This window comes from Phaethon lepturus, unplaced genomic scaffold (genome assembly GCF_000687285.1).
Source record: "Phaethon lepturus isolate BGI_N335 unplaced genomic scaffold, ASM68728v1 scaffold20599, whole genome shotgun sequence".
NCBI classification, from domain to species: Eukaryota; Metazoa; Chordata; class Aves; order Phaethontiformes; family Phaethontidae; genus Phaethon; species Phaethon lepturus.
Window position 1 is genome coordinate 412 of NW_010564369.1, and position 27058 is coordinate 27469.

The 27058-nt window shown below is 47.4% G+C and overlaps 1 protein-coding gene across 1 annotated transcript; it reads left to right on the forward strand.

Moving 5' to 3' along the window:
* The first annotated feature begins 2435 nt into the window (after positions 1–2435).
* Positions 2436–26491, forward strand: SLC5A9 (solute carrier family 5 (sodium/sugar cotransporter), member 9). Its single transcript, XM_010294865.1, has 14 exons — positions 2436–2579; positions 4026–4097; positions 6585–6689; positions 9116–9280; positions 11896–12001; positions 12569–12649; positions 13424–13629; positions 14451–14586; positions 15491–15598; positions 15760–15910; positions 17038–17206; positions 17728–17943; positions 24180–24327; positions 26283–26491. Exons 1-14 carry the CDS (start codon positions 2451–2453, stop codon positions 26489–26491), a joined length of 2001 nt encoding a protein of 666 aa, XP_010293167.1. The 5' UTR covers positions 2436–2450.
* The last annotated feature ends 567 nt before the right edge of the window (positions 26492–27058 follow it).

Below are 27058 nucleotides of genomic sequence, written 5' to 3' on the forward strand. Positions count from 1 at the left end.
AGGAATGCTGGTTTGGGAAGACCGGAGATACTGGCTCTGTTTGATTCCTGGGCAGGGATTTAATGCGTTTCAAGATTAGGCAACTGTATTCTTTGCTTTCGGGTGCTGCGGTGTTGAGGGAAAAGCATGTGGGTGAGTGTAGATCAGCTCTGCGCAGGGAGAGCTGCCTGTTTATACCAGGGGATTTAAGCTTCCAGATATTTAATTTCTGGTAACTTGTTTTTCAGCTTGTTGAAACATTTCAGTCTTGAAAAGCCTCTTGTGGTTAATGAGACTACAGGGAGGTGCCGCTCCCAGGGAGCCTCAGACCGGGCAGCAGGGCTGGGCGGGGGCCACGCTTTAGCAGTGCAATTAATGAGCAAGTCGGTAGCCAGCATTTGCAAGAAAATGCTGGGAGAGGGATAAAATAAAATGAGACAGAGGTTTTGTTGCCTCCTTTGAAACCAAGAACAAGCAAAGCTCACCTAAGTTTAAAACGTCCCACCAGATATGTCATGGGGTGAGGGACCACGGGTGGCGGAGGGTGCGGGAGGTAGGAGATGGTTCTGCTTTGAGGACCAGGGGACTGCCTGGAGAGGGCTTGTGCCCCGCAGCCAGCTTTGTAATGGCTCTGCAAGCCCCAGTAGGAGCCTTGGGCGGTCCTACCAAAACTGTCCCAACAAAGGAGCAGAAGGGCTATGTGACCCACACCCTGTGCCCTGGTTCAGAGGGCTGGTGGTGTCAAGGAGAGCTGGGCTGGTGCTGGAGGGTCCCCACCCTGTCTCCAAACCAGGCTGGTGCCCTCAGCCATGGTGTCCTGTCCCCCACTGGCAGGTATGTTATAGCTGCAGACAGAGGTGACGGAGGGACCTTTGCAGCCATGTCGGAGCTTGCGTCTTGGTGGCTGGTGTCACAGCCAGGACCGCACCGTGTGTGTCCCAAGTGTTCTTCTCTTTCTTTTATTATCCAGCTGGAGCCCTTCATGATTTCTTTTCTCACAGGTCCCAGGGTAAGCCTCTGTCAGCCTGCCAGGGTGGCAGCCCCAAAACCAATGCTCTCCCAAGGACACCAGTCATAGCCCCTGCCTTTGCCTGCTAGCCCAAGCCTCTGCCCTGTCTTGTCCTACAGCAGCACCCCCTCCACAGGAGCGCTCCAGGAAACATCTCCAGCATACTTGTTATTTCCCTGGTACTGCTGTGGGTGCGGAAAGTGAGGCAGGGAACTGACAGTGTCTTGGAGCGGCATTCACAGCACTGGGCACTCAGCAGAAAGGAGAAAAGTAGCTCTTCCTCTCAGTGAGGAGAGAGGAGGCATATCTCCTGAGGATGACCTGGGTCAGTCATGGTCTGGAGGTGTTCCATCCATCTTGGAAATGGATGCAACAAGCCCCCATGGCTTTGAGGGTGGTATCGGGAGGCAAAATCTGTGGGAGGCAAATGTCTTTTAGCATCATTAGGAACCACACTGAGAAGTCAGGTCTGTACCCATCTGCCTGTCTCAGGCTGTTGGGTTATGACCACCAACTGAAGCACCCACAGGGACTCTCCTGGACTCCCAGTGCCGCTGAGCAGGACCCTTTTCAGAAGGAGGTGGAGGCACAGGTCCTGCCTGGCCCCAGCATTAAGAGGTGGAGAAGGGCTAGGCAGCCCATGCAGCTGAGGAATGACTGCTGCACCAGGCAGCTGGTGGGACGGGGAGGAGGACCTGCAGTTTGCAGTTGGCTGCTGTACTGGGGGACAGACCCCTCCTACCTGCCCGTGCCCCCAGAGGGCTGCTGCTCCTGCTGCCACTGCAGCTTTACTGGCTCATGTGGGTGACCTGGAATTGGCCCTGCTTGTCATGCCAGCAGCTTAACCCCTTCGCTGCTGGCCACATGCGTGCTGGAAAGCCTGCCAAGAAAACGCAGCTGTCTCTTCCCTGCGCTTCCCCCTGGTGCTATCTGCAGAGTGAATGTACAGCGTAGCACGTGCTCCTCGTCTGCTGACCATCCGCCGGGGCCGTGGGCCTCTCTGCAGCACGGAGTACCCCCAAGCCTGCACAGATCGGTATCCTTGCCACCCGCACCAGGAAGAAAGATCAACTCCCCTCTATGGCTGCTCCTCTTAGGAGGAACTTTCCCCCCATAGGATGCTGCAGAGACATTGATGTGAAAGAGGGGTGGGGGACAAGACAATGTGACACTTACCCATTTGCCATCCCAATGGTTGTCACCAACGGGTAAATGGGCAGGAGAGGGGACCGTTGGTGAAAGGGTGCGGGAGCAGGAGTGATGCTCACACCACAGAGCTATGGGGAGGTTCTCCCTGATGAACCATGGAGCCAAAGCTCCTGCTGGGAAACTACAGTCCTGCCTGGCTCCTGCTCCACACTCACACCTTCTCCACTCTGTTAATTATTACAAGGGAAGTGATGAAGACCAACGTGCCCCAAAGTCCAGTGTGAGAGAGAAAATCAGCAGTTCTCCTGCAGCCATGAGCCAGCCAACCCCAGCCACCACAGAGCTGCCCGCGCTGCCAGGGGACACGACAGCGGCCTTTGGGGTGGCAGACATCATTGTCGTGGTTTTTTACTTCACCTTCGTCCTCGCCGTCGGGATATGGGTGAGTCCCTGAGGTGACTGGGTTTAGGTCTGCCTGAGACAGGGAGCCTTTGATCCTCCCTGGACCCCTCCTAGGTACAAAGGTGTTTGCCTGCAAAGGGCATCCTCTGGGCACAGCGTTATCCCAGGGTCTATTCAGCAAGTTTGGGGGTGACAGTGATCGTCCTGTGACCCCCCACCCCCACATGGGGACAACCAAGGGGTCATTCCCTGGAGGTTGTTCTGGGGATGATGACTACCTCCTGTGCCACAAAGTAGTCTCACACCAGGCTGTGGGCAGGCAGGGGATGAAAGAAAAGCCAGGGCTGGAGTGGAGAAGACTGAAACGGGACTTTAAAAAGCTTTGGAAAGATTGTTGCTAATTATTTGTTCCTGTTGCTTTGTGAAGGCCTCTTTTAAAGAGACCTATAGTGTTCTGGTTGGCCGAAATGTTTTTTCTTTCCCAATTGGCACATTCAAGGAGAAGTCATTAAATAGGTACAAGCAGCTTCTTTCCAAAGCTGGACTATTAGAAACCTGCACAAAGAGAGGCAGAAACAATGGGTGAAGCCTGGCATACTTAACAGATGCACAAAAAATTTTTTGGAGCTGATGCTGAGACCAGGCTGCTTCTGGCTTGGTGGCAGTGCTGCTCACCAGCCCGGGTGCTGCCATGCGCATAGGCTTTTTGCAGCAAATAATTTTATTATGATGCTCGACTGCAAGTTCCTGGTTGCTGCAAAACAAAGCAACAAGTTCCTGGTTGCTGCAAAACAGGCACAGTCAGCCTCAGACAGCCCGTCAGAGGGCCTTGCTGGCCTATGGACCTCCTATCGCTCTTGAAATCCCTGCAGTTCTCATGAAGTTCCTAGATGGGGCTGCATGATGTGGCCATAAAGTGTAGGGCTGCTGGAAACCCTGAAACCACAGCAGTGGGAAGAGACAAAGCAGCAGGAGCTGCAGCAGGGTATTGCTAGCCTTCCTGGGGTGCACCTGCATGCCATGCCTCAATGCAGTCCTAGATGCCATCCCATGGGACACAAGGTTGTCCTCTGATTCTCACCCCTCTACCATTTATTTGGCTTTGAAGGCATTTCATAGGGGCGCCGGACAGTGAGGAGGGAAATGCTTCCTTTTAAAGCATACCATCATCAGAAGACGGGCAGCCCTTCTTGGAGCTGCAAACACGTATCTTCCCATGGCTGAGAGCAGACAAACCCCTAGATTTCTCAAAATTAGATGCCTTCCACAGAGGCCCTGCTTCAGCCTGTGTCAGAGCCATGCACTACCTGTCTGTGCTGCTCTGCGCAGGGCGAGCCAGTTGATTGCAGTGACACTCAAGGGAGTAGGACTGGGGTGGTGCAAGGGATTGCTGATGGGATGTTTCAGGGCTACTGGGATGGGCATTGGGTCTGACTTGAGGGTGGGGGAATGGAGGAAAACACTTTTCTTTTTCCTGTGCTTCCAGTCATCGATACGAGCAAGCCGGGGGACCATTGGAGGCTATTTCCTAGCTGGACGATCCATGACTTGGTGGCCTGTGAGTGAAATGCATACTTCTGTTTCTCATGGTTCGAAAACACTTCCAGATGTAAGGAGGGCAGGTCTAGGGAGGGGACCCAGCCCATACATGTTTTGACTGTAGTCTTGAGATGCAGAGGATCCGCCAGGAATCATCCCGTACAGCTTTGCTAATGGGCTACAGCGTGGAGCTGTCGGGCCAAAAGGATAGTTCAGCATCTTCAGGTTTTTTCAACTCTCAATTTCTCTGCTCAAGTCAGCAATAAAAATGTTCACATTGATGGAAGTGAGGGAGTGCTGACTGCCTAGCTGGGTTTGAAACTCTTTCACCCCAACTCATCAAAGATACATTGTCCCCAAGCCAAGAGAGCATTAGGTAATCTAGGAATGTGCTATACAGTAAAAAAAAAAATCCCAAAGCCCAGGACTTTCTGAGCCCTTGCTATTTACAGTAAAGTTGAGATTATTGACTAACGATGTAAAGGATATAAACTTCAAACCACTGAAGTATAAATCTTCACTATGAAGAAAAAAAAATCTATTGAAGGCGCCTTTTCTTGGGAGTGAAAGGTACATAGAAAGATAATTTAAAGTTTGAAAGGAATAAAAACGCCACAAGAATAGAGATCCTTCTCGCCAATGCCAGACTCCAGCACCATATGTCTCTCCAGTGAGTTGTGGGTAACGGAATGTACTTCCCAACCAAAACACTGTATTTTTTAACTTTTTTCCTTTGAATGTACATTGCCTATGAATTCACTAGGCTAGATTTTCATCCTCTTCCCTCAGAGACACATACACCTCTCTAAAATCTGTTATTTCTTAAATATTCTTTAATACTTCTATCTTGGCCAAGTGACATTTAATGGAAAAGCTTAGCTTGATGGTTTTCTCTAATTAGGAGGGGGAAAATTAAAAGATAATAAAATGGAACATATTTTCCCCAACATTATTCTTTTTTTCTTTAAAAAAACACAACAAAACAAACCCAAAAACATTCTTACTGCTTTTGGCTCCAACCACAGGTGGCCACAGAGTCTGTTGGGTACAGGTTGGCTCTTGGCTTTCCTGACATCATTCTAGTCTCAAAGCAACTTCTGATGCTGTTCCCTTTTCAGTTTTGTTTGTCAGAGAGCTGGTTCCACCTCTGCAGCACTCCTGCAGGCTCAGCTCCTCGTGGCCTTCGCCTTGAGTATATGGCTGGCTTACATGTTTGGTTTGTTGGGGTTTTTTTACAGGGGTGACAGAGTTCTGCTGTGTGTTAGGCAGCCTCAACTGAACCCTGATATTGCATTGCTGCTTCCGTGCAATGTGTCTTCTGTATTTCTCTGTCTGATATAGATATCAGGAAAATTGTTTACATTTCTTGAGAGCACCAGTCCTCACCTCAGCTGCAAATTCATGTTGCAGCAGCCAGCTGTCTAATCAAGAGTTTTCTTAGACAGACAAGAAGGCAGAGCTGTTGGCAGGAATCAGTGTGGGTGTTGATGCCTTATTAATGTTTTACCTTGCTCAAAGTTGAGAAGCAGATCAAATTCCATCATTCCTTGTTTCACATATAGCAGTACTAAGGAGAGACAAGCTCCTCATAGGCTAAAAGCAAACCTTCTCTAGAGACAAAAGGGCTAGACTTGTCCTTTGGATAAGTTCTCATTTGACCCTGAGAGAGATTTGACATTGGCATACAGAAAGGAGGTGAGGCTTTGTGCCAAATAAAAGTAGTAATTAAGTCAGATAGATAGTCTTCACCCTGTGTAAAGCCCCTTGGAGCTTGTGTTCTTCCAATTAGGGTGTCAATGAGCCATGGTAGGGACAGCCTACCATGCCCACAGCCTACAGTTAAAGTTCACCTGAGGCATTAACATTTTCCAGCCTACTGCAGGAAATCTTTGAACCTATGTGTAGACATTAAACACAAAAGGCCTGCAAGTTTCTAACATCGTCCCTGCTATGGTTCAGGAATCTCCTCTCAGGAGGAGCTCCAAGAGAGCACTTCTGTCACGATGGCTGTGTAAACCACCACATGCATGTTCAGCGCAAGACTTAAAAGAGTCTGGGCTGTCAGCAAGACATGGGGAGGCAGACCAAGGTCAGCAAGGTCGCTGAAGGCTGAGTATTATTTCTGGATGAGTAACAAGGGAATGGAGAAATCCACAGCGTTTCATGGACACTGAGGTGTCTGTGGCTGCCACCAGACTTCCCTCACCCCACTGTACTTGCCATAACAGGCATGTCATCTCAGGAGAACCATTGGCAAAGAGAACCCTGATTCTGAGATTAAGCTTTGGGGTGGAATGGGGGCAGTGGGGGGGAGCAGACACACCCACTTTAAGACAGAAAAAAGTAGTCTTCTTTAAAAGGAGTAGCAAAACCCAACTCTCCATTTAGCACCTACCCACAAGGACATGAGGCCCTGGGCAAAGAGAGTGCCTGGGGGGATGCTTGGGCTGATACAGAGGTTCCTCAAGGTGACTTTCTGGGTTTGTGCCTGTGCCATGTGTTTCAGATTGGAGCATCCCTGATGTCAAGCAACGTGGGCAGTGGCTTATTCATCGGCCTGGCGGGCACTGGAGCAGCTGGGGGCCTTGCTGTTGGGGGCTTTGAGTGGAACGTAAGAGTCAGTTATGTTGTCAACTAAGATGTCGCTGTTTACAAAGGGACTGGGGGTTTGTCTCCAAAACCAGATGCTAACAGTGTCGGCACCTACAAGTTCTCAAGCCTCAGGAGAGAAGCCTCCAGACGTTCAGACAGCCTTAAAGACATGAGATCTTTATTTTAGTTTAAGTGGAATCCACTAAAATTATTAGCTCTTTGACCTTCCCAGAAGCACATGGCCATATTTTTAAGCTTTAGTTTGCACTCATCAAGACTAAAATAAACCAACAGCCTCCTGGCCTGTATCAGGAATAGTGTGTCCAGCAGGAGTAGGGAAGTGATCGTGCCCCTGTACTCGGCACTGGTGAGGCCGCACCTTGAATCCTGTGTTCAGTTTTGGGCCCCTCACTACAAGAAGGACATTGAGGTGCTGGAGCGTGTCCAGAGAAGGGCAATGAAGCTGGTGAGGGGTCTGGAGCACAAGTCTTATGGGGAGTGGCTGAGGGAACTGGGGGTGTTTAGTCTGGAGAAGAGGAGGCTGAGGGGAGACCTTATCGCTCTCTACAACTACCTGAAAGGGGGTTGTGGCGACGAGGGTGTTGGCCTCTTCTCCCAAGTAACTAGTGATAGGACGAGAGGAAATGGCTTCAAGTTGCACCAGGGGAGGTTTAGATTGGATATTAGGAAAAATTTCTTCACTGAGAGGGTGGTCAGGCATTGGAACAGGCTGCCCAGGGAGGTGGTGGAGTCGCCATCTCTGGAAGTGTTCAAGAAACGTGTGGATGTGGCGCTTCAGGACATGGTTTAGGGGACGTGGTGGCGCTGGATTAATGGTTGGACTTGACGATCTTGAAGGTCCTTTCCAACCTAGTGTTTCTGTGATTCTGTGAAAAGGTAATGGATGCTGAAAAGGTGCTTGGATAATCACAGGATTCTGGGTACAGGGAGTTTGAAAAAAAGCAGCATGTGCTCCTAAATTCAGTGTAAGGCCAGGAGAATCAGCAGCACTGCCTTCACCCGTCAGCTGCCAAAACGTGAACATCTGGGTGTGAAGGCAGGTCTCATTCTGCCCTGTTGAAGTGGCCTGGAAAACTGCCACTGACACCACACAGAGCATGAAAACCCGGCCCTTTGTGTGTGATGCTAATGAAATTTCTCAGCTGCAGTGATGAGGAGTGAGATTAGTGCCAGCCCCACAATAAACGTCACTCACCTAACTCCAAATCTCTTGTCTGTATCAGCAGAGACTGCTAATAGTGCCGGATACTTGCCAACCACAGGCAGGGCCCACCAAAAGCTTTTTCCTGGGATATCTATTCACTGCACTGTTTTTTTTACAAATTGTTAAGATCACCTCTAAGTCCTTTGTGAAGGAACCAGAGCCTGTGTTCAGCATGGTCAATACACCAGTGTCGCTGTATTTTAAGTAAATCTATTCAAGTGATTTTAGAAACCCTTGAAGACAAGATTGTATGTCAGGGCAAATCTAACTTCATGAGTTTAGACTCATTTCTTTCAGATTGGAAAGGGACCTTAGATATGCCATTATTCTCTCCTTTCGTCATGGGGCATCGCTCAGCCGCAGGGATCGTATGAGCATCTTCTACCTAAGCCAGTCTCTGCCACTGCAGGAGCCATGGCTGTTCTCCTCGATCACTCACAACCTCTGCTCACAGGGATCAGTTTCATTTCTGCTAAAAAACTGATGAAAGTAAAATCTGGACTAATATAAGGTATTTGGATGAAAGGTAATGGCCTGAGACAGCCAGAAGATAAGGTTTGATAATCCAATGGCTTTTATTTATGTTCAGGATCTGCTGTTTGGGCTTTTGCTGGGTTTAACAGAAGAAATACGTGATGGAAGATGCCTTTACACCTTCCAAAAGACCCTTCACCTGTGGCAAAGCAACTGAACTGCCCCTTTATCAATCAGCGACAGAAGCACATCTGCATCAGCCTGCAAGGAGAACATCCCGGCAGAGTCTTGCTGTTGCTTATTTTTATGCTCTGCAGGGACAGTCTGCTGCCTCAGCCTCATCACTTGTTAATCAAGCAACAAACAGATGCTCCTATCCTTCTCTGAATCACTTAACTCTTCACTGCCAGAGCATCAGTGGTTTCAAAGGCCACCAAACACAACACCATCTTTCAGACATCCAGAGCAACAGAATACACCATCTTGCCCAAAAGGAGATGGCGCAGGATGTGCCACCCATGACAGAGAGGCACAGGGTTTAGGAGGATAACTTCAAAAGCTTCTGGCTGTTTTGTAATAATTCCTCCATTTGTCATCTCACCTTCTGAGCAGGGAGAAAAATTCAGACTGCTTCCCAAATATATTGCATGGCACTGTACCTTTCTGTTTTCTTAGGATATCCACTGAAAGAACAGAGTTCCCGTGTGTTAAATCATGTGCCTTTATTTTCTCTGTCTCCTTAACAGGCTACCTGGGCACTTCTGGCTCTCGGCTGGATCTTTGTGCCTGTTTACATCGCAGCAGGAGTGGTCACCATGCCTGAGTACCTGCAGAAGAGATTTGGAGGGCAGAGGATACAAATCTACATGTCCGTACTCTCCCTCATTCTCTATATATTCACCAAGATATCCGTATGTATCCAACTGAACACAAGCCTTTTTTCTAGGGCGGGGGTAGGTCATCCCAGTACAACGCAGCGCTGCTCAGAGATAACTCAGATGTCCTTGAAAGGACCAGCTCAGCTACCAGAAACAGTAGCGTGCTGTTAGAGACAGTTAGTGTGCTGCTTCGCTCAAGTAAATACCTGCCTCTGTATTGATCACGGAGACCTATCCTAAGAGAGAGAGCCCTCATTAAACTGCAACGCACAGTGAGAACTTTACAGGGATATGGCAGCTAATTACTAAACAGTGTAAGTACCATAAGCTGTCTGCCTGCTTTTCCTCTTCTATCAGATCAAAGCTTAGGCAATACAGGCAGGGGAACTGCAGCAGTACCCCGTCTGAGGCCCTGGCTGGCTGCGTCTTGAAGATGTGAAATTCTCTTTAATTATCATAAATCTGCTGTTGTTCTTGTAGCTGAGTTTTCAGCATTAGGTGTTTTATGGTTATTCGTCTCTCTTTCTGTCACTTGTGTTGTATAAAAAGGGTATGGTGAAAGGGAGGTAGGTTCTGGCTTAAAAGAGAACTCGGCATCTTTCCTGGGTTGCTTGTAGCATTGTACCCGTTGGTAGCCGAAAAGCCATGTAAGCTATTGGGTATTTCCCTCCATTTACATGCCATTAATAAAGATGCAGAACTTACGCTCAGAGATTTGCTAAGAACTACTTGTGCCCTTGGAGGGGGAGGACTGTATTTCAGAGCCCATTACAGGACTGAAAATGTGGGTCCTTTGTCTCCAGCTGATTGTCCCGTGGCGGGTACAAGTCAGTTTTCACTAGATGCTACTGAAGTATTTAGGTGTCAAATTGCCTTGGAAGACATCGGCTGGAGACGAGGCACCCATGTGCCTTTTGCAACTGCCTTCAGGGTCCTTCTCCCAGGCTTATTGTGTCTCAGGGCCTGGGGGGTGCATTAAGAGGAGTTCCAGGCTGGGAGTATGGGATAGATTTCCTCCTCCAGGGGCCAGCTCTTGGTCTTGTCACCCAGTGCTGTCACCACTGCCTCCAGGAGCTTTTTTCTGTGGGATTGAAATATTGCCCAGGGTGGGGGCTTGCAAAGAGGCGTTTGCAGCCTCTTTACCCATAAGGGGTAAGTGGAAGATCTCTCCTGCAACGGCACCACAATGTGCAAAGCTACACAGTCAATGTATGTGGCAAAACCAGACCAGTCTGTCAAAACGACCTTCAGCAGAGCAGTATTTGCCAGTGCCTTTCCAGGCAGGACCCTGGCCTCCTCACTGCTGTTTCATCTCAGTGGTTTCTCCTCTGCGCAGCTAATTCACGCGTGGCTGACGGATGTGGCTGGTGGAGTTTATGGGCATGACAGGTGCTTTCTATTAAGCAGTGCTATTGTTTGTGGAGAGCTCATTTAGCGGCTGGCTGGACAGCAGGCAGTTGGTCACAAGAAGGATTTTTCTCCCCGTGCTTTTTGCCCAAACACAGGTTAGCAACTAGGGCACTGCAGAGCCTTCGCTGCTTGCAGAGGAAAACGGAGATCTCGCTAAACAGTTGTCAAAGGCTGATCCTGCATGGCTACAGAGGTGTTTGTATTTCCTGCTGGGAAGCCAAAAGCCAGAAGACACAGTGGTTGCTGTGGTGTACCAACAGTGTTTGTCCTGCCTCAGGGTTGCAGAGGACAGGAGTTGCACTGGGTGCTTGATTTTAAGGTGCTTACTTCAGGCACAGCAAGAAATCTTGCCCCATCCTTTCTGTCTCCCTTGGCAAATGTCTTTACCCGTATCTCACCCCATACCAGATTTGCAGGTTCCTTCAAATTGATTTCCCAGCATACACATCTCCCATATCACCTGCTGCATTGGAACGATGTTATCTGTGTAATTCCGGGTTTCGCCCCGTTTCTGGTTTCACTTTCTCTGCCCCTAGGTCCAAACAAAACAAAGCCGATGGGGGTTTCTGTAATTCTAGTGAGGTCCCCAGCAGGTATAACCTGCTTTTCTGGAGTCAGTCTAGTATGCTGAACCACGTGACTAGAAATGCAAGCTGTTGACCTTTTCAGATAAGTCAGTCATGGCACAAGACATCAGTGATTCTTTAGGGGTCTTTCAAGCAGGAGTGTCTCCTGGCCACTAGGCCACCGAGATATAGTCCTGGGAGGAACCTGGTCTCTTGCTATTTGCCCCCCTTTCCCTTCTGTGTCTGCTTGCGGATACATGGGCTCCTGCTCCCCATGGATGTCTTCAGACTCAGCAAAAGGAGTGACAGTTTCCACCAATACCTTTCTGTGCAAGTGAGAATTACATGCCATGAAGTCTGCCTGTAAGAGAGTCTTTATTTTGATGACTTTTTAGTCCCTTGGCATAGGACCTTGATTTTTACCTTCCTGCTGCCCCAGCTCCCAGATTGCTCAGAGCTCTGACCTGGATGAAAGATTTTCCTTACACTGAGAACAAGAAGGTTCACAGCCAACAGCCCCATGCTTTGTCCTCCTCTTCTACTTCACCTTCGTAGTGTCCTCCCTCATCAATGCTTTCAGCTGCAGAGGGCTGCAGGCTGCTTTATTAGATTTCCCTTGCACGAAGCACCACTAATGCCAGACTACTAATGCCCTTGATTTTTTTATTCCAGACAGACATTTTTTCCGGAGCATTGTTCATCCAAATCTCTTTGGGCTGGAACCTCTACTTGTCCACTGTGGTCTTGCTAGCAGTGACTGCTGTCTACACCATAGCTGGTAAAAAGCTGATTTTGAAAGAAACATTTTAAGCTGGAGCCTAGGGTATAAGTTTCCCCTTTCCTACATAGCGGAATGTATTCAGGTCCTGGTCTGAGGGAGAGATTCCCCCAGTCGCTGGTAGGACCTGCCCTGTCACTCCCCGCTGATGGAGACCTCTGGCTATTCCCCTCCTGGCCCAAGGGAAACTGGTATGGGGGAACATCACTGTTTTCTAGAGGATTTTCTAACGCTACAGAAGGCTCCCGGCTCCCTCTGTGCAGGTAGACACCACCACCCACATTTTCTCTTTTTTAATCTTTTTGCAACATTAGGAACTTTAGATATTAAGATGCTGAACTGCCTCCAAGTCCTTTCATGAACGTGGAAAATCCCTTCAGAGCACTCCTTACGGGAGGGCTGGTGACAGCTATAGGCTCCTGGGCACCAGCTCAGTGCCAACTTCTCCCAGTGGATCTGTCCTGAAATCACAGGGCTGGGGCCAAGGAAATCCTTTTCCCAGGTGAGGTACCTGTTTCATTGTACGTGGTGACGCACTCTGCCTGTTGTCTCTGGTTCTCCTGACAGGCGGTTTAACAGCTGTGATATACACAGATGCGCTGCAGACCCTGATCATGGTGCTGGGAGCTTTGGTCCTCATGTTCATAGGTAAGAGGAACCTGCAGTGCATCGTACACCAGTTTAATGGCCCCAAGGTCATTAGACCTTAGCAGGGTACCTCTCCCTTTCACCTATGGTGCAGAAGTGAGTTTTAACCCCTCACAGAATTGGTGCCAGCACAACTCATTTGCCAAGTTGTCAGACTTACTTCATCCTTTGCATTAACTGTATGGAGGTGAGGTTCTGGATAACTTCACCTCGCTGGTTTGGGTTTACTTGTAGTTGCCAAAGACTTAGCAACGCTGCATTCCCAGAGCCAAATTCAGCTCTCACTGTGCTCATGTAAATTCAGAGTAATTCTGCTGACTTTCCCTGTTGACTTTGGGAGTTACTGTGGATTCATCTGGGTGTAACAGCATTATAGACAAAAAAAGCAACAAGGAACTGACCATCATTGGTCTTTGCTTTAAGCCTTCTCGGCAAACAGAAATATAGATATATCTTGTTTCATGTCATACCTTCCTGCTGTAGCTGTTGGAGGGTGTATGAGCAAAGACTAGATGCTGAGGCCTTGTGGGGATTAGGATCATGGAGATTTTCCTGCATTGATCCTCTTCCAAGATGTACTGTTAAAACCACAATGACTCTGGGCAAAATCAAATGGACTCCTGTAGAAACACTGACTGCCAAAAGTGAGGGGTAATGAAAATAAAGCAGGTAAGTGGAAGATAGGAGAAAAGAAAAGTAATCATGAGATGCAGGTAAGGAAATAACTTTGCAGGATGCACCAGACCTTAAATCACTGGCATTTTGTGTTTTCAGGATTTGAAAAAGTTGGCTGGTACGAAGGACTTCAGGAGAAATACAGCACAGCAATACCAAAGATCATAGTCCCAAACACGACCTGTCACCTCCCACGTGCGGATGCCTTTCATTTATTCAGGGATCCAGTCACAGGAGACATTCCTTGGCCTGGCCTTATATTTGGGCTTTCTGTGCTGGCTCTTTGGTGCTGGTGCACTGATCAGGTAAAGAAAGTCTTTCCCTCTGCAGGCGAACCACCACGCTATTATTTCCAGACCACTCCTCAGTTTGTGGATCTGTGGGCTGAAACATGACTGTGTTTCACTGTGCAGGAGTTACTGCCTTTTTGCTGGTCTGAGTATCTCACTCCTTCCTTCCATGATTTTCCTTCTTGGCATGCTGCTAATTTTGTGCACTTCTTAGTGCAGAGAGAACAGGTTATTTTCTTACATCTTTATCCCACTGTGGACTGGTGAGTACTGGGAGTCTTCACGCAGTCAGTGTGACAGGGATATGAAAATGTGCATCTGGAGCTGGCTCTGCAGTGACCTTGCGTAGACCTCCAGATAAGCCGTTCATATTCCCGGAGGTCTCATGTTTCTTATTCCTTTCCAAGATACACACAAGGAAAACTGTGTTTGTTTCTCAAGACATGGTGCTTTTGTGCTTTAAGATGGGATAATTATGAAAACCTGCCACCGAACTTTTACCAAAACACCTACAGTCTGCTTCTTTCCTTGTCTCTTGCTGACGTACAGCTGCTGTCTCCAGTCCTCAAGGTGGCTTCATTTCAGTCAAGGGCGAAATGATTCCTGTAAAGGAAATTTCCACGCTGCCCTCTCCTATAGCCTGTGCACTGAGCTCTGAGCAGTGGCAGCAGGCTGCAGTCAACCGAGATGGGAAGGTTGCCATTGGCATGCAAAGTACCCTGGGATCCTGATGGATGAAAGTCATCCATGGGAACAAGAGGCAAAGAGAGGATGGATCCTGCTCTCTCTGTAGTGCTTCTGTTTTACGCTCTGCTCCCTTTCTGCACCAATTGCAGGTGATAGTCCAGAGGTCTCTCTCTGCCAAGAACCTCTCCCATGCCAAGGGTGGATCAGTGCTGGGAGGATATCTGAAAATCTTCCCTATGTTTTTCATTGTCATGCCAGGAATGATCAGCAGAGCTCTTTACCCAGGTAAGCCTTCCCATGTTCCTTGCCACAGGGCTTTATACCTGCCATGACCACTAACCCCACACAGGTGCTCCATCAGTTTTATGTCTCAGAAACTGCTGTCCTTCAGGCGTATTCGTATAGATTCCTGTTGTACACTGTTATTCCCATGCGTTTCCTCCACCTCCAGTGCTCCCACAGTGGCGGAAGTCACTGGGACTATCCATAAGGGGCATATTTTGCCACTGGGGTCATACAGCTCCATGCTGTGGACATTGCATGCATATGTTTATCTGGAGAAAATCGGTGAGATGAAATACACGGAGCACTGAGGTTGTTCTGCAGGTCCTATGGGTTACTTTCATTAGGTATTTGTGAGGGCCTTAGCAATCTGCCACGCAGATTCATGCAGTTCCTGGTGGACTATGCAAAACAGTCCTCCTTTGTGAAAGAGTAAGAGTTCCCCTCATGTTGTCTCCCAAGGAGCTTTCATTGATGGTTTCTCCAGAGCATACCTCTTCCCAGGAAGAATACCCCAGTTAGGAGGACCACTCCTGCAGCAAAGTGTGTCTCAAGTGCCTCTCTCCCAGATTTCCAGAAATAGGAGTAAATCAGCCTGCAACATCCTTGGTAACCCAGCTAACAGGTTCACGGAAACAGTCCAGTTGCCACAAATGACAAATCATCAAGGATTACAATTATGCAAGATCCAGGAGAGTTATAGCTGTACGCTGAAGAGAACTGCAAAATGTCATTTTGAAGTTTCACCTTTATTTTACGATGTAAGATGTTCTTCAGCTCTACTCATTCTAGCAGTATTCCAGTTGCACCTCTGAATTTATATAAACCCTCAAAAGGCATCAAGATTTGTTCCCTTGAATTAACCTATGGCTTAATGTGGTTTACACTGACTTCTTGTTATTTACAGATGAAGTGGGCTGTGTGGACCCAGCCATCTGTAAGAGGGTCTGTGGAGCTGCAGTGGGTTGTTCCAACATTGCCTACCCCAAACTCGTGATAGAACTCATGCCCGATGGTGAGAAACCTTTACACTTGTGGAGGTGGGCTTGAGCCATGCTCTGCATGGGGGGGTCAGACTGCCCTTATCCATCCTAAGGCTGAGGAAATCTTACTGCAGTTACCAGAGACAGGCCAAAGGTCTAGTACTGATTTTCCTCCCCTTTTTTGCTCCCCCAGGGCTCCGGGGTTTGATGATTGCCGTGATGATGGCAGCCTTGATGAGTTCCCTCACCTCCATTTTCAACAGCAGCAGCACTCTCTTTGTTATAGACATCTGGCAGCGGATCCGCAGAAAGGCTTCGGAGCAGGAGCTGATGATTGTGGGCAGGTCTTTACATTTCTTTATGTCTCATTGCTCTCATCATCTGTTTTGAGTGCAGCATTTACATTCTTCGGTCTGGACTCACTGAGAAAAATCTGGTGCCTAAAATATAGAACAGGAATGCAGCCTGGGAAAGAACATTACATTTTCCAGCTTCACCTGAGATAGACCTGGTCAAAGAGAAACACTGAGCATACCACTGAGCTAGGTAGATCATTGCCTCTCTCTTCTCTAAACTTAACATAAATAGTGCCTTAAGTGTCACTTTTAGAAAAGCCGAAGGTGCTCTCGAGTCACTGTCACCAGAGATCTTTAAGAGCATGTTATCTTTGCATCAGACAGGAGTGGTACATTGCAATTACTCCTTTTTTTTCAGGGTAAAGCTCTTTTTTTTTCAGGGTAAAGCTCTATCTCTCTAATAAGGTTTAGTGCCCTTTACAAGCAAGCTTTGATACTGCATTGTATCAGGGGCATATAAAGTTCTCCTGATAGCAGCATTTAAGCTGCATTCTGCCTGTTTGTGGTGTTTTTCCTCTCCTGTCATGAGCATTAAGTTTCCAAACTTGGCTGTGGGTGAAGGCTGCAGGGAACGTACCTCTTGTTCAGCCATATGGAGAAACCTCTGTAACATACAGTACAAAGATGAAGAAGGGAGCAAATGAGTTGGAATTAGGCAAAGGGACGAGGGTGAGCATGTTATCTGCTTAGAAAAGTGGCAGAAAGATTGCTTCCACAAGCTCCCAGCTCCCTTTCTCTGTCACATCCAAGAGCAAGTCCTTCAAAGTACGTATCACTCTAGGACACACCAGGTTGAAGGGCTTGCACTGATCCAGCTCACAGTGGGAGCCATCATGTCCTTGTGGATCAATCATGCATGTTGACTGGCAAGTCCTAGCTCAACTCACTCTGAAATGTGTGAAGTTAGCTCTGGGAATTGATTGAACTGACTTTCTAGAAGGGAACAATTTTCTCTTTTCCTGAGTACACAGGAAAAGCTTCTTCTTGAGAGTGATCTGTGGATTTTTTCTTAGGAAATTCTGAGAGTAATTGGAATTGTGTTTTGCTGAAAAACTTCATTTTCAGGTGGACTCCACCACCTGCAGAGCTAATCCAGTTTTATCCTTACCTTCCAGAGTCTTTATCCTCATCCTTGTAGTCATCAGTATTCTCTGGATCCCAATCATCCAATCGGCCAACAGCGGCAAGCTCTTTGACTACATTCAGTCCATAACCAGCTATCTAGCCCCACCGATCACAGCTCTCTTCATCTTGGCAATCTTCTGCAAGAGGATTAACGAGCCTGTAAGTGGAGTGTCAACAAACAATCGATATATATTTGATAAAATAAATAACTAAGTCTCCCCTCGCTACCTAGCCTTTGAAATTCTTTAAAATTCAAGTCAGTCCAGTTAAGTGTGACAATTAAACAACATTTCCCTGGCACGCATTAGTGGATCTTAGCCCAGTTTCTAGTGTTATGTGTGTTTGCTTCCAAGAAGCCACTGCAAGTGGTACTTCTTGGCAGTCTCATTTGAAAGCACACAAGACAAAGTTTTTCTGCACTCTAGGGATGATGTGTCCAAGTCTAGTTGGAGGCATGTTGCGGGGAAGAGACTCCTGCATTGCCTGTGGTCTATCTGTTCCATGTTCAAGGGCAGAAAGAGAAAATGAGGATTTTTAATTGAAAACATCCTCCTTTAGTGCATATCAGTGTGGATTTCCATCAGGCATAAAAGGTCTTGGTCTAAGAAAGGGAAAGGAAAGGAAAGGTTAAGTTCAAGCAAACGTGCAGTGACCTTTTCTTTATGCTTGCCCTTTCTCAGGGTGCTTTCTGGGGCCTCATGGTTGGGCTAGCTGTTGGTCTTGTTCGGATGATCATCGAGTTTATTTATAGCACACCGTCTTGTGGTGAGGAGGACAGAAGACCAGCTGTGCTAAAGGACTTGCACTACCTCTACTTTGCCCTCATCCTCTGTGTCCTCACTGCGATTGTCATTGTCCTTATCAGTCTCTGCACCCCACCGATCCCTGAAGAAAAGGTAAGTGACTTGCAGTGGCACCCTTTTCTCAAGAGCCCCCGTTTGGTTTTCCAAAATCTCTGAAATCTGTCATTTTCCTCCCACGGTTAAGAAACAGTGTGTAATGCATATGCTGCAAAGAAGCCCTTGCTCCTCAGCTTCCTATTCCCCAGGTCGCGTAGTGTTAATGCTTCCCGAGGCACTGAGTGCTTGAAATTGAGTGTGAGTTCCCATGCTGTGCCTAGAGCGGGGCAGACACCGCCGCCCATCATAACTGGAATGGAAAGAAAAGAAGAAGGGAAAGGATATGAAATCATATTACAGAGCACTGCTGAGGAGGAATTAAATATATCTAATTGTAGCATCTACCCTGTTTCAGCAGAGCCAGCATCAATTTTGCAGGCAAACAAGATTAATATCTTTTGCAACATGGGCATTTAGGAAAATAATATTTTGTCCCAAAGTAATCTCAATTACATTCAATAACTTTTAGTCAGGCACAACTTTCTTTTACTTAACACATTAAAATGGTGCAGAGTTGGGAGGCTTTATATGATAAAACCTTAAAGCAACTCTTCCCAGCCCCACGTTTTAAAGCAGCTGTCAATATAACAAAACTGCCATCTACCTCCAAACAAAGGTTACTGGAAAGATTTAAAAGATCTGTTTTTTTTCCTGTCTAGCTGCATGAGGAAATGAGGGTGATGCCATCATAGCATTTTCTATCTGTTGCTTCCTCATAACTTGTAAAGCATTAACCAGTTCTGTCAATGTTTGATTGAATGTTAGTGGTGTCAAAGATACCCAGCTCCTAAAGTTTACGTGAAAGCAGGTGTTCAGACAGAGGAGAGCGGAGAGAGAGAGACTGTCTTTGTGTCTGCTCTGAGATAAAGTCTCAGCTTTTATTAGCTATCATCAGAGGATCCACATGGGAGAGAGAAATACTGGCAAGGAGACACCATTAGTTCTGCTGCTTACGTTGTTCACTACTGCTCAGGGGTGGCCAGATGGTTGCCAGCAATTAATTACTGTGGTTTAATGAGTTCCCACTCATCATCTGACCTGTGATAACTAAACATGTGCAGTGCTCCCTGCCCACAGCAATAGCAAGATAAGATGCATTAACATAGTGTTGGCAAATAGTGAACATCATACCAATAGTTCAGGAAATGAAGAAACTGGCCACGGCACCTACAAGCTTTTTAGTCTGACCTCGGAGGTATAAAAACATTTAAAGCACATTTTAAGAGGGGGAGTTCAGGATGAAGACCTATTATAATAGCATCAGGGAAGAGAGTTTATGATCATAAGAGATTCCTTAGAGGAGATTTTCAGCAGAAATGGGTGAGTTTATCGGTGCTGGACTTAAGAGTCCTTATCTGACATATTCTTCAAAAAGCCAATGCTCAGAAAAGGTGGATTCACACTGGAAGCGGTCCAGGAAGGAAAGCCAATGGGGTGGTCGGGGAGGAGAGGATTTTGTCTGAGCGAGCTGTGTGCAGTTGTCCCAGCGGAGCAAAGGACGAGGGGTGGTGGCTGGCACCCTAGGTACATCTGGAGAGCCAGGGAGGGAGGGGAGCTTGCTGAAGGGTGGTGCTGGCCGTAAACAAACATAGGGTGGGCTTTTTGGGGGAAGTTTTCTAAAGAGATAAGCCTTTTGGTAGGCTACGGACACCATGTAGTTCTGAGCTCAGTGCTTGACCTCTGTATAAGAGATTCTATTGAATAAAATTAATGAGAATTAATGATATTGCCTGTGGCAATGAGAGGCTGGACACAGAGACCCAAATCAATCATCTGACGATGGTGATGACCACCCATGTCCCATGTGCCACCCCGCCCACCCAGCATCTTCCTACCACAAGGAAAATGAGATGGGCTGCCAGGCAATTTGTGACACTAAGAAGTAGCTAATTCCCTCTTCCCATGGCTCAGTAGGAATGGGAGAGTCTGCCCCTATTTGGTTTTAGTCTGTTTTCCGTTCAGTTTCTACTATTTATCCCCAATTTCTTCGAGAAAGCTCTGATTTTGTTCCTCAGAGAACAGCCAAAGTGAAAGCATGGGTTTTAACTTGAGGTAGGTGCCAACGTTACGGGGTTGGCATGTATGGGCAGCATTAAACCCAACATTTTTTATTTTCTCTTAGTGACAGTCATCCCAACTTTTGCCCTAGACATGAGCACAGGTGTAGCTTTGGACCACCACTCCTGGTGGCATCGTTTCTCACAAGCAGGGCTTGTTTCCTCATCTCAAATTAATCTGTGGCTGTGCTGAGATGGCTCAAGGACAGAAAGGTGTTGGGAAGGAAGGGTAGGAGGTAGAAATCAGGATGGACGTGTCATGCTCTAAGCCTCTGGGTGTAAACTAGCACTTGAACTTTGTGTTTGGCCATTAGCGATCTCGGGTTGCTGGGTTTTGGCATGCCAGTGGGCAAACCTGTGGTGAGGAGCCGGTATGTGCCCATGATAGTGGCTGAGAGTTGGGAAGCTAGTAACGGGTGTCCTGGCTAAGAATATCTGAAGCTCTGGTGCTTCCCAGTCCCATGTGTTGCTCAATTCACTTTATGATCCTCAGATATTTCCCCCATAAAAATTGTATGGGGCTAGTTCTGCTAGCCCTTATCTGTGCAGTGCTTTGAGATGTAATGATGAAAAACGCCTTATAAGAGCTAGGAATTATGCCATTTATTTTGTCAAGCAAAAGGAAAAGAAAAACAAGCCACCAAAGACAAAGCCAAGGAAATACAGTGATAGATCATACTTCATCAGATGTAAATCAGCATAGCTCCATTGCCTTCAAAGACCAGGAACAGCTGTTGAGCACAGTTATGCTGCTTTACACCAGCTGAGGATCTACACTGGACAACTTTAAATATTGAATCTCAATGCTTTTGAGATAGTAAATGGGCAAAAGGAGAAAAGAGATTTATGTCTGATGTTAGAGTGGTACAGCTAATGTGCCTGGCTTTAAATGAATTACAATCCAAGAACTGCAAGCTGTAGCATTTTCTCCTGCTGTTTTGGACACTCTCCCATCCCTGTGGTGATTGATGCTGTGCTGGAAAACAAGTATGCAAAGAATTTGTTTGGTATGCTCCAGAGTTCATATGTCTTCATTGTAGGTAGTCCATATTGTGTCACGCCGTCCTTGAAAACCCTGCAAAAGAGCTTACAATTAAATTTGAGACTGTGAAGCTGAAACACAACTGTCAGGTGCCAGATGGCATTTTGGAACAGAAGGATTTATTCTAGTTTACAAACAACAAAAGAAAAACTTTTTGCTGAGTTCTTGCAAGCTCCCTTGTCCAAGGAGAATGTGAGGGTGAAAAAGGAGAGGAACAGCCCACCGAGCATGAGCGCTACACGAGCAGGTCACCTCCCCAGGGGTCAGGGCTCACCCAGACAGGCTGATGGATTGGCAATTCCAGCGGGTGTACTCTGGGGTCGGGGACGTTTTCCTTGTGCCTTGAGGTCTGACTTCAGTGGGTCCTTTAGGTGCACAGGCTAGGAGGAACACCAAGCCCGCTTTGGCTGGCCTGCACCCACAGCGTGCACTCCGAGGCTCTGCAACTGAAGCTCCAACAGCGTCTTTTAGTGCCACCGAGAGCAAAGCATGCTCAGCTCCTGCGGGAACCAGGCGCTCACAGAGGAGCAAACTATGTGGGGACACAGGGCTCCCTGAGCAGTGCCCACGCGAGGCTCTGCAGTGGGGAGCAGAGCCACAGGGCTCCCCGGGACCCGCCAAGCGACTACGCCCCACTCCCCTGCCCTTGGGCACAGCAGCCTCGGGCAGCGTTTCCAAGGTCCAAGTCAGTTATGCTAACTCAGCTCCCCCGTCAGCAGTTCTCCTTATTTATGTATCTGCTTGCTTTCTCCAGGCATGCAAAACACGTGCCATCATCTGCCTCCCCCGTCCCCATCCCTTCCTGAGTCTATGCCAGTGTAGCCAGCCCTGTGGTGGCCTCCATGGCCACACAATGTTGCTGATCTGCCCTGGCACGTGTCCTTCTGGCAATGGCAAAGAGGAGAAAGGGGACCTCGAGGAATTCAGCCAGCCAAAACCCACCACAGGGGAGCTTGAATCCAGAGCGTTGGCATGATGCTTCACCGAGGAGCCCTCTAGGGTGGTGGTTGCTTTATTTGGCCTTGGTCAAAGCACCAGCTCCTGGGTGTGTCAGCGGGCTGACACGCAATGAGGTTACGTGTGTGTCTGTGCTGCTTTCAATTGGGAATCGCTCCCGTCTGGCAGAGTCTGAGCCCCAGGTAAACTTCAGCCCCTGCAGATTTTGCTGCAATGTGAAGAGAAAATCATTCAGTGACACCTGGGAAGAGGAGGGAAAAGAAAAAAAGTTTTGGAAATCCTTTAGTACCCTGAAACTTTGCTATGTTCTAGTGACATTTCCTAAGTGATTAAAAAAAAAGAAAAGAAAAAAAAGAATCCCTGAGAAAGATGAGGATCATCAAATCAAAGCAATTTAGCACATCGTGACAAGAAAGATTAGCCCTGCCCAATGCTCATCTTGGTTGAAAATGATTTAAATAAAGCTATAAATCTTCTGGAAATTATGCAACGTTTTGTGTCAGCTGGAAACTCCTGCCTAGAATTGTGTGTATAAAATTCAAAAATTAAACTCATGTCACTCTGTAAGTGACCCACTTGAGACATTCATTTCCACCTGGGCAGAGCAGGGAGGCAGCCGCTCGTCAGGCAAGTGTGTGACTTTGCCTGACCTGTTGTCACCACTGCAGCTTTGCTGCCCCGGTCCCATCCTGCGGTTCCAGCACGGGGCAGGAGGACAGCCCATGGACCGTGCAGCTGCATTTGAGTGGGACTGATAAGCTTGGTCCTTGCTGCCTGGCTTGGCCAGAGCACGCAGAGGTTAGGAAGTGCTGATGCCACCAAGCTGCTTGGTGTGCCACGGTCAGCCAAAGCAGCAGCAGGCCTGGCTTAAATTCAAAGACCTGAGCCCCTGGGATGGCTAACCCCACCGCTGTACAAGGACCATGTGAAGTTTGCAAGATTAACGCCTGCTGTGGACTCTTTACATCCCAGGGAGGAGAAGACTTTCAGACTTGCCCTAGGATAAGAGTTTCAGACCTTCTGCTTTTGTAATCTGCAGAGCAGATTGCAGCCACAGCAGCCTGTCCAGGACTGATCCTCCTTCGTGGCTTTCAATGGTTCTTTCACTGAAAGGCTGCAGGGAGAGGTAATGCCTTGTATTGGCCCAGTAGAGAAAACTGGAATTAAAAAAACAAAGAAAAAAAAAAGCCAAACCAACAAGGAAACGAAAAAGAGAAAAGGCGTTTGGATGGACAAGTCTTACAGTGTGTGTCCGGAGCTCTTTTTTATTCTACTTGTAACTACACCTGTTGGTCTAACGGATGGTATAATCCTCCCTGTGAATTGTGACTTAATATTCACTGTCACGGCTGTCTGCCCACATAGTTGCACTTCTTGAACATGCACTTGCAGTCACAGAGCAAAGACACAATACTGCTACTTTTCCCAGTAAGAGCCCTGAGATAAGCTCATTTGGAGGTGCAGGTTGCTGCTTTGATGTGAGCTTGTCCCAAAGGGTTGGGGTGTAGTGTTCACATTGGGTTTTCTTTTCCTATAAAATAACAACTGAGATGAGACAGAAAATCCTCCAGTCCCTCCCCATGTCCCAGAGAAGGAGCTGCTCAAATACCAGTGTTCCCGTGGCCATGTATCTGTGTCATGCCCCTACGGCCATATATCTACATGCCAACACCCAACTGATCTTTCTCTGCTGAGGTTACAACTGCAGTCTGTGATTGACCATATCCAGAGAGGGTTATCTTGGCTTCTTTTTTTTTTTTAAATTGACTTTATTACCCTTCCCTGTTGGAGGGCTGCCATACTAGATGGAGATTATCATTATTTAATGTCAATCAATCAAGTGAGTGAGGAAGCTGCTTCTTCAATGTCTACTAAAAGGTTACTCCTGGTGGAGACAGGGATGGAACAGGTTAATTAAAGTAATAGAAGGAAAGAAAGTAGATGATTAATTCACACTTTTTCTCAGCTTTTCAGTTCCAAGTGGATGGTACCAGTTGCCTTTTCCAGGGTGTGGGCACCTGTGCAGGAGGGAGGTTGGAGAAAATAGGGGACAACTGTTGCCCCAGAGCAGATCTCAGCACTGTCTTGGGTCTGTGCCCCTCAAAGAGGGAAATGATTGGCATGTCGGTTTGGGATTGACAGGCAATAACCTGTTTATTCTATGTCCCACTTTGCAGCTTGCTTGCCTGACATGGTGGACAAGACACAGAAAATCACCTGCCATTGACATGAAAAATTACAAGAGTGAAGCAGCACAGATCAATCCAGCCAACGGAGAGAGTGACTTGGTCAAAAGTGCAGATTCAGGCGATAAGGAGGAGGCAGGTAGGGTGGTGGTCTGTGAACAAGCATGCTCATGTGCATGTGAGTGCACAGCCAACATCTCATGCAACTCCCTCTAAAGCTCATGAGAGGACATCTGTTGCATTCACTGGAGTTCGGGTTTGTATTTATGGGTATACAAGTTACAGGGATGTGACAAATGAAAGCGTTGTGGCTCTTGGTCCTCCCAATGTATTTTCTAGCATTTACCTTCATGTCTCAATCCTCTGAACGGCTCAGAAGAGTTGCTATTCCTGAACAAAAAAAACCCCCACCATTTAATAAAATTATTTTCCTCTTCCCTAGAACAAGTTATTTACCCATGCAAACTACCCCAGACCAGTTCTGTCCAAGTCACAGTGTTATTTTAGCACTTCAGGCCTGGACACTTAATCGTGTGCTGGACTTCTTAGATGGGAGTCGATGGCCACTTGGGAGGGTGGAGGTCTGTGCTGCTCCTCACCCCATTGACACTGAGGTTTTGTAGCATGACCCTGCCCCTACTTGTCTGTCTCACCAAGATGCTCTTGAGGAGTTCCATAGCACTACTGCAGGCATAACCAAAGCAGCAGCTACCACCAGCACTGTGAAAGTCGTGGCAGGCTCTGTAACTTCAACTTTCAGCACATAAAAGTGGCATCCCTTCCTGTCCTCATCATTGCTAGGAGATAAACCCCTTGTGTATGCGCTAGAGATGCCTCCTCCTTACCCCGTGTGGGCTCTGCTGGCCAAACTCACCCAGTGATGCTGTAACAGACTGTATCAAAATAATAGCATCACAGTCCGAAGGGACCATGAGACACTGGGGGCAGATGTGTATGCTTTGTGGATGCCCTAGGGTAAATCTACAAGCCTCACTTTTCTCATTTACATTATGCCAATAGTATCTTTCATCTTCCCTTAGGTTATAAGCCATTGTTAAAACTCAAACCCAAATTGCTTAAATAGCTGCGTGTCCTACCAAGGGTATTTAAGAGGAAGGAAGGCAAAGAGTCAAATGAACTGAAAGAGTTGTCAGGAGCTAGAACAGTAGCAGGAGATGCTACATAGGGTACCATTCTTTTCAGGGTAGAGAGAGGTTTATTCTGCAAATCTATTTTAAAAATGCAGCTTTTTGGTTTTGAGCTTAACCTTCCAAGTTTACAGATCAGAAATCTCAGAAGAAAGGCACATACACAAGATTTCTTCACTCCTCCCTTTTGCTAGTCAGCCCAAAGGACACTGGTGCCAATTACAGCCAAGCTAAACAGAAGTGAACAACTAAAGAAATCCCTTAATAATTTTTTTCCCAATAGAGTAAGTTTGGGTTTAAGTTGAATGCAGCCATTCAGCATTATTTATTATTTCTTACCAATTCCTAGTTCACTTAACTAGCACAGATTTTTATAAACAAATGTCTTGGTATTTTGGTAATTAGTAATGATGGGAAAGGAAATGCGAAACAGCAGTTGACAGTTTAATGAGGTTTTTTTTTTCCCTTGGTAACACCTTTTTCAAGGCCTTATGACATTCTGCATTTCAAAAAAAAGGTTATATTTGGAAAGAACAACCAGTGAAATACACATGGCACAGGGCTGACAATTAAAACACATACTTTACCCATCATGTCACATGTAATAAATAAGCCAAGATATCTCTAAATGGACCATCATGCTGTCAGGAATTTGTGAAAGTGGATGGAAGCTGGGCTGGGGAGGAGGAAGTCTGTTAATTAACTAATGAATGATTGATGTTGCAATCAACCAACTGTAATCAGGCTGTGCTGTATATGGTTGAGGTAGAGCTTTCTCTTTTCCCTTCCCTTCCCTTCCCATTTCCCATCATCATCTTGCACCTCTCATCCAAGGTGCGTCTCAAGCCCACTCCAGATTGGCCAATGCACCTCCAGGCTAGTGGAAGGAGGGAGGGAAGAGTCCCAGTTAGACGATAACACCCAGTTTTTGGTCCGTCTCTTGCAGCAGTTAAGCCTCCCTGCTGGAAAATACTGTACTTGTGGTTCTGCGGTCTGTCCACTGGCCCCACACCCACGCTGTCCCAGGAGGAGAGAGCTGCCCTGGAGCAGAGACTAACCAGCATCGAGGAAAAGCCCCTGTGGAAGACTGTTTGCAATGTTAACGCTATTCTCCTGCTGACCATTAATGTCTTTCTGTGGGCATATTTTGGCTGAGGTGGGGTCAGCCAGCACGTGGTTTTGGTTTCTCTCATGGGTCCTCATCTTCATGTCTAAGCTGGAAGCATTGGGTGGCAGAGACCCTCGTGACGGTCCCCGGAGGCACCGGCACGCCTTGGCGCAGCTCTTTGCCGGAGGCACTGCTTGCTGGAAATGGCTGCGGGGCTCGGTTTCTCCATAAGATAAGGTGTGACCAAGACTGAAAACTGGCCACATCCCAGATGCAGGGGACGTGTGGAACAGCATGTCGGTGAAGTCAGGAGACCTGAGGTCAATTTTAAAGGTGCAAGGCCAAGCCCAGCAAGGAGCAAAGTCCAGTTGTGGCATGGCTGGGTCCTCACTCCCCTCATGCACCAGCTCAGGGCTGACTTTGCACCACTGCTCTTAGTGGAAGGACTTCTGGTCTACACTGGTGTGGGGAAGGAGACTTAAGCACTACCTGCAGTTTTTTTAGATGCCCAAGATTCAGATGGGGTTAGTGTGGGACCATTGGATTAGCTCAGCAGTGACAACCTTGGCTCCCACAGCCACCCCAGGACCTGCGTTGGATTACCCCCCAGTTGG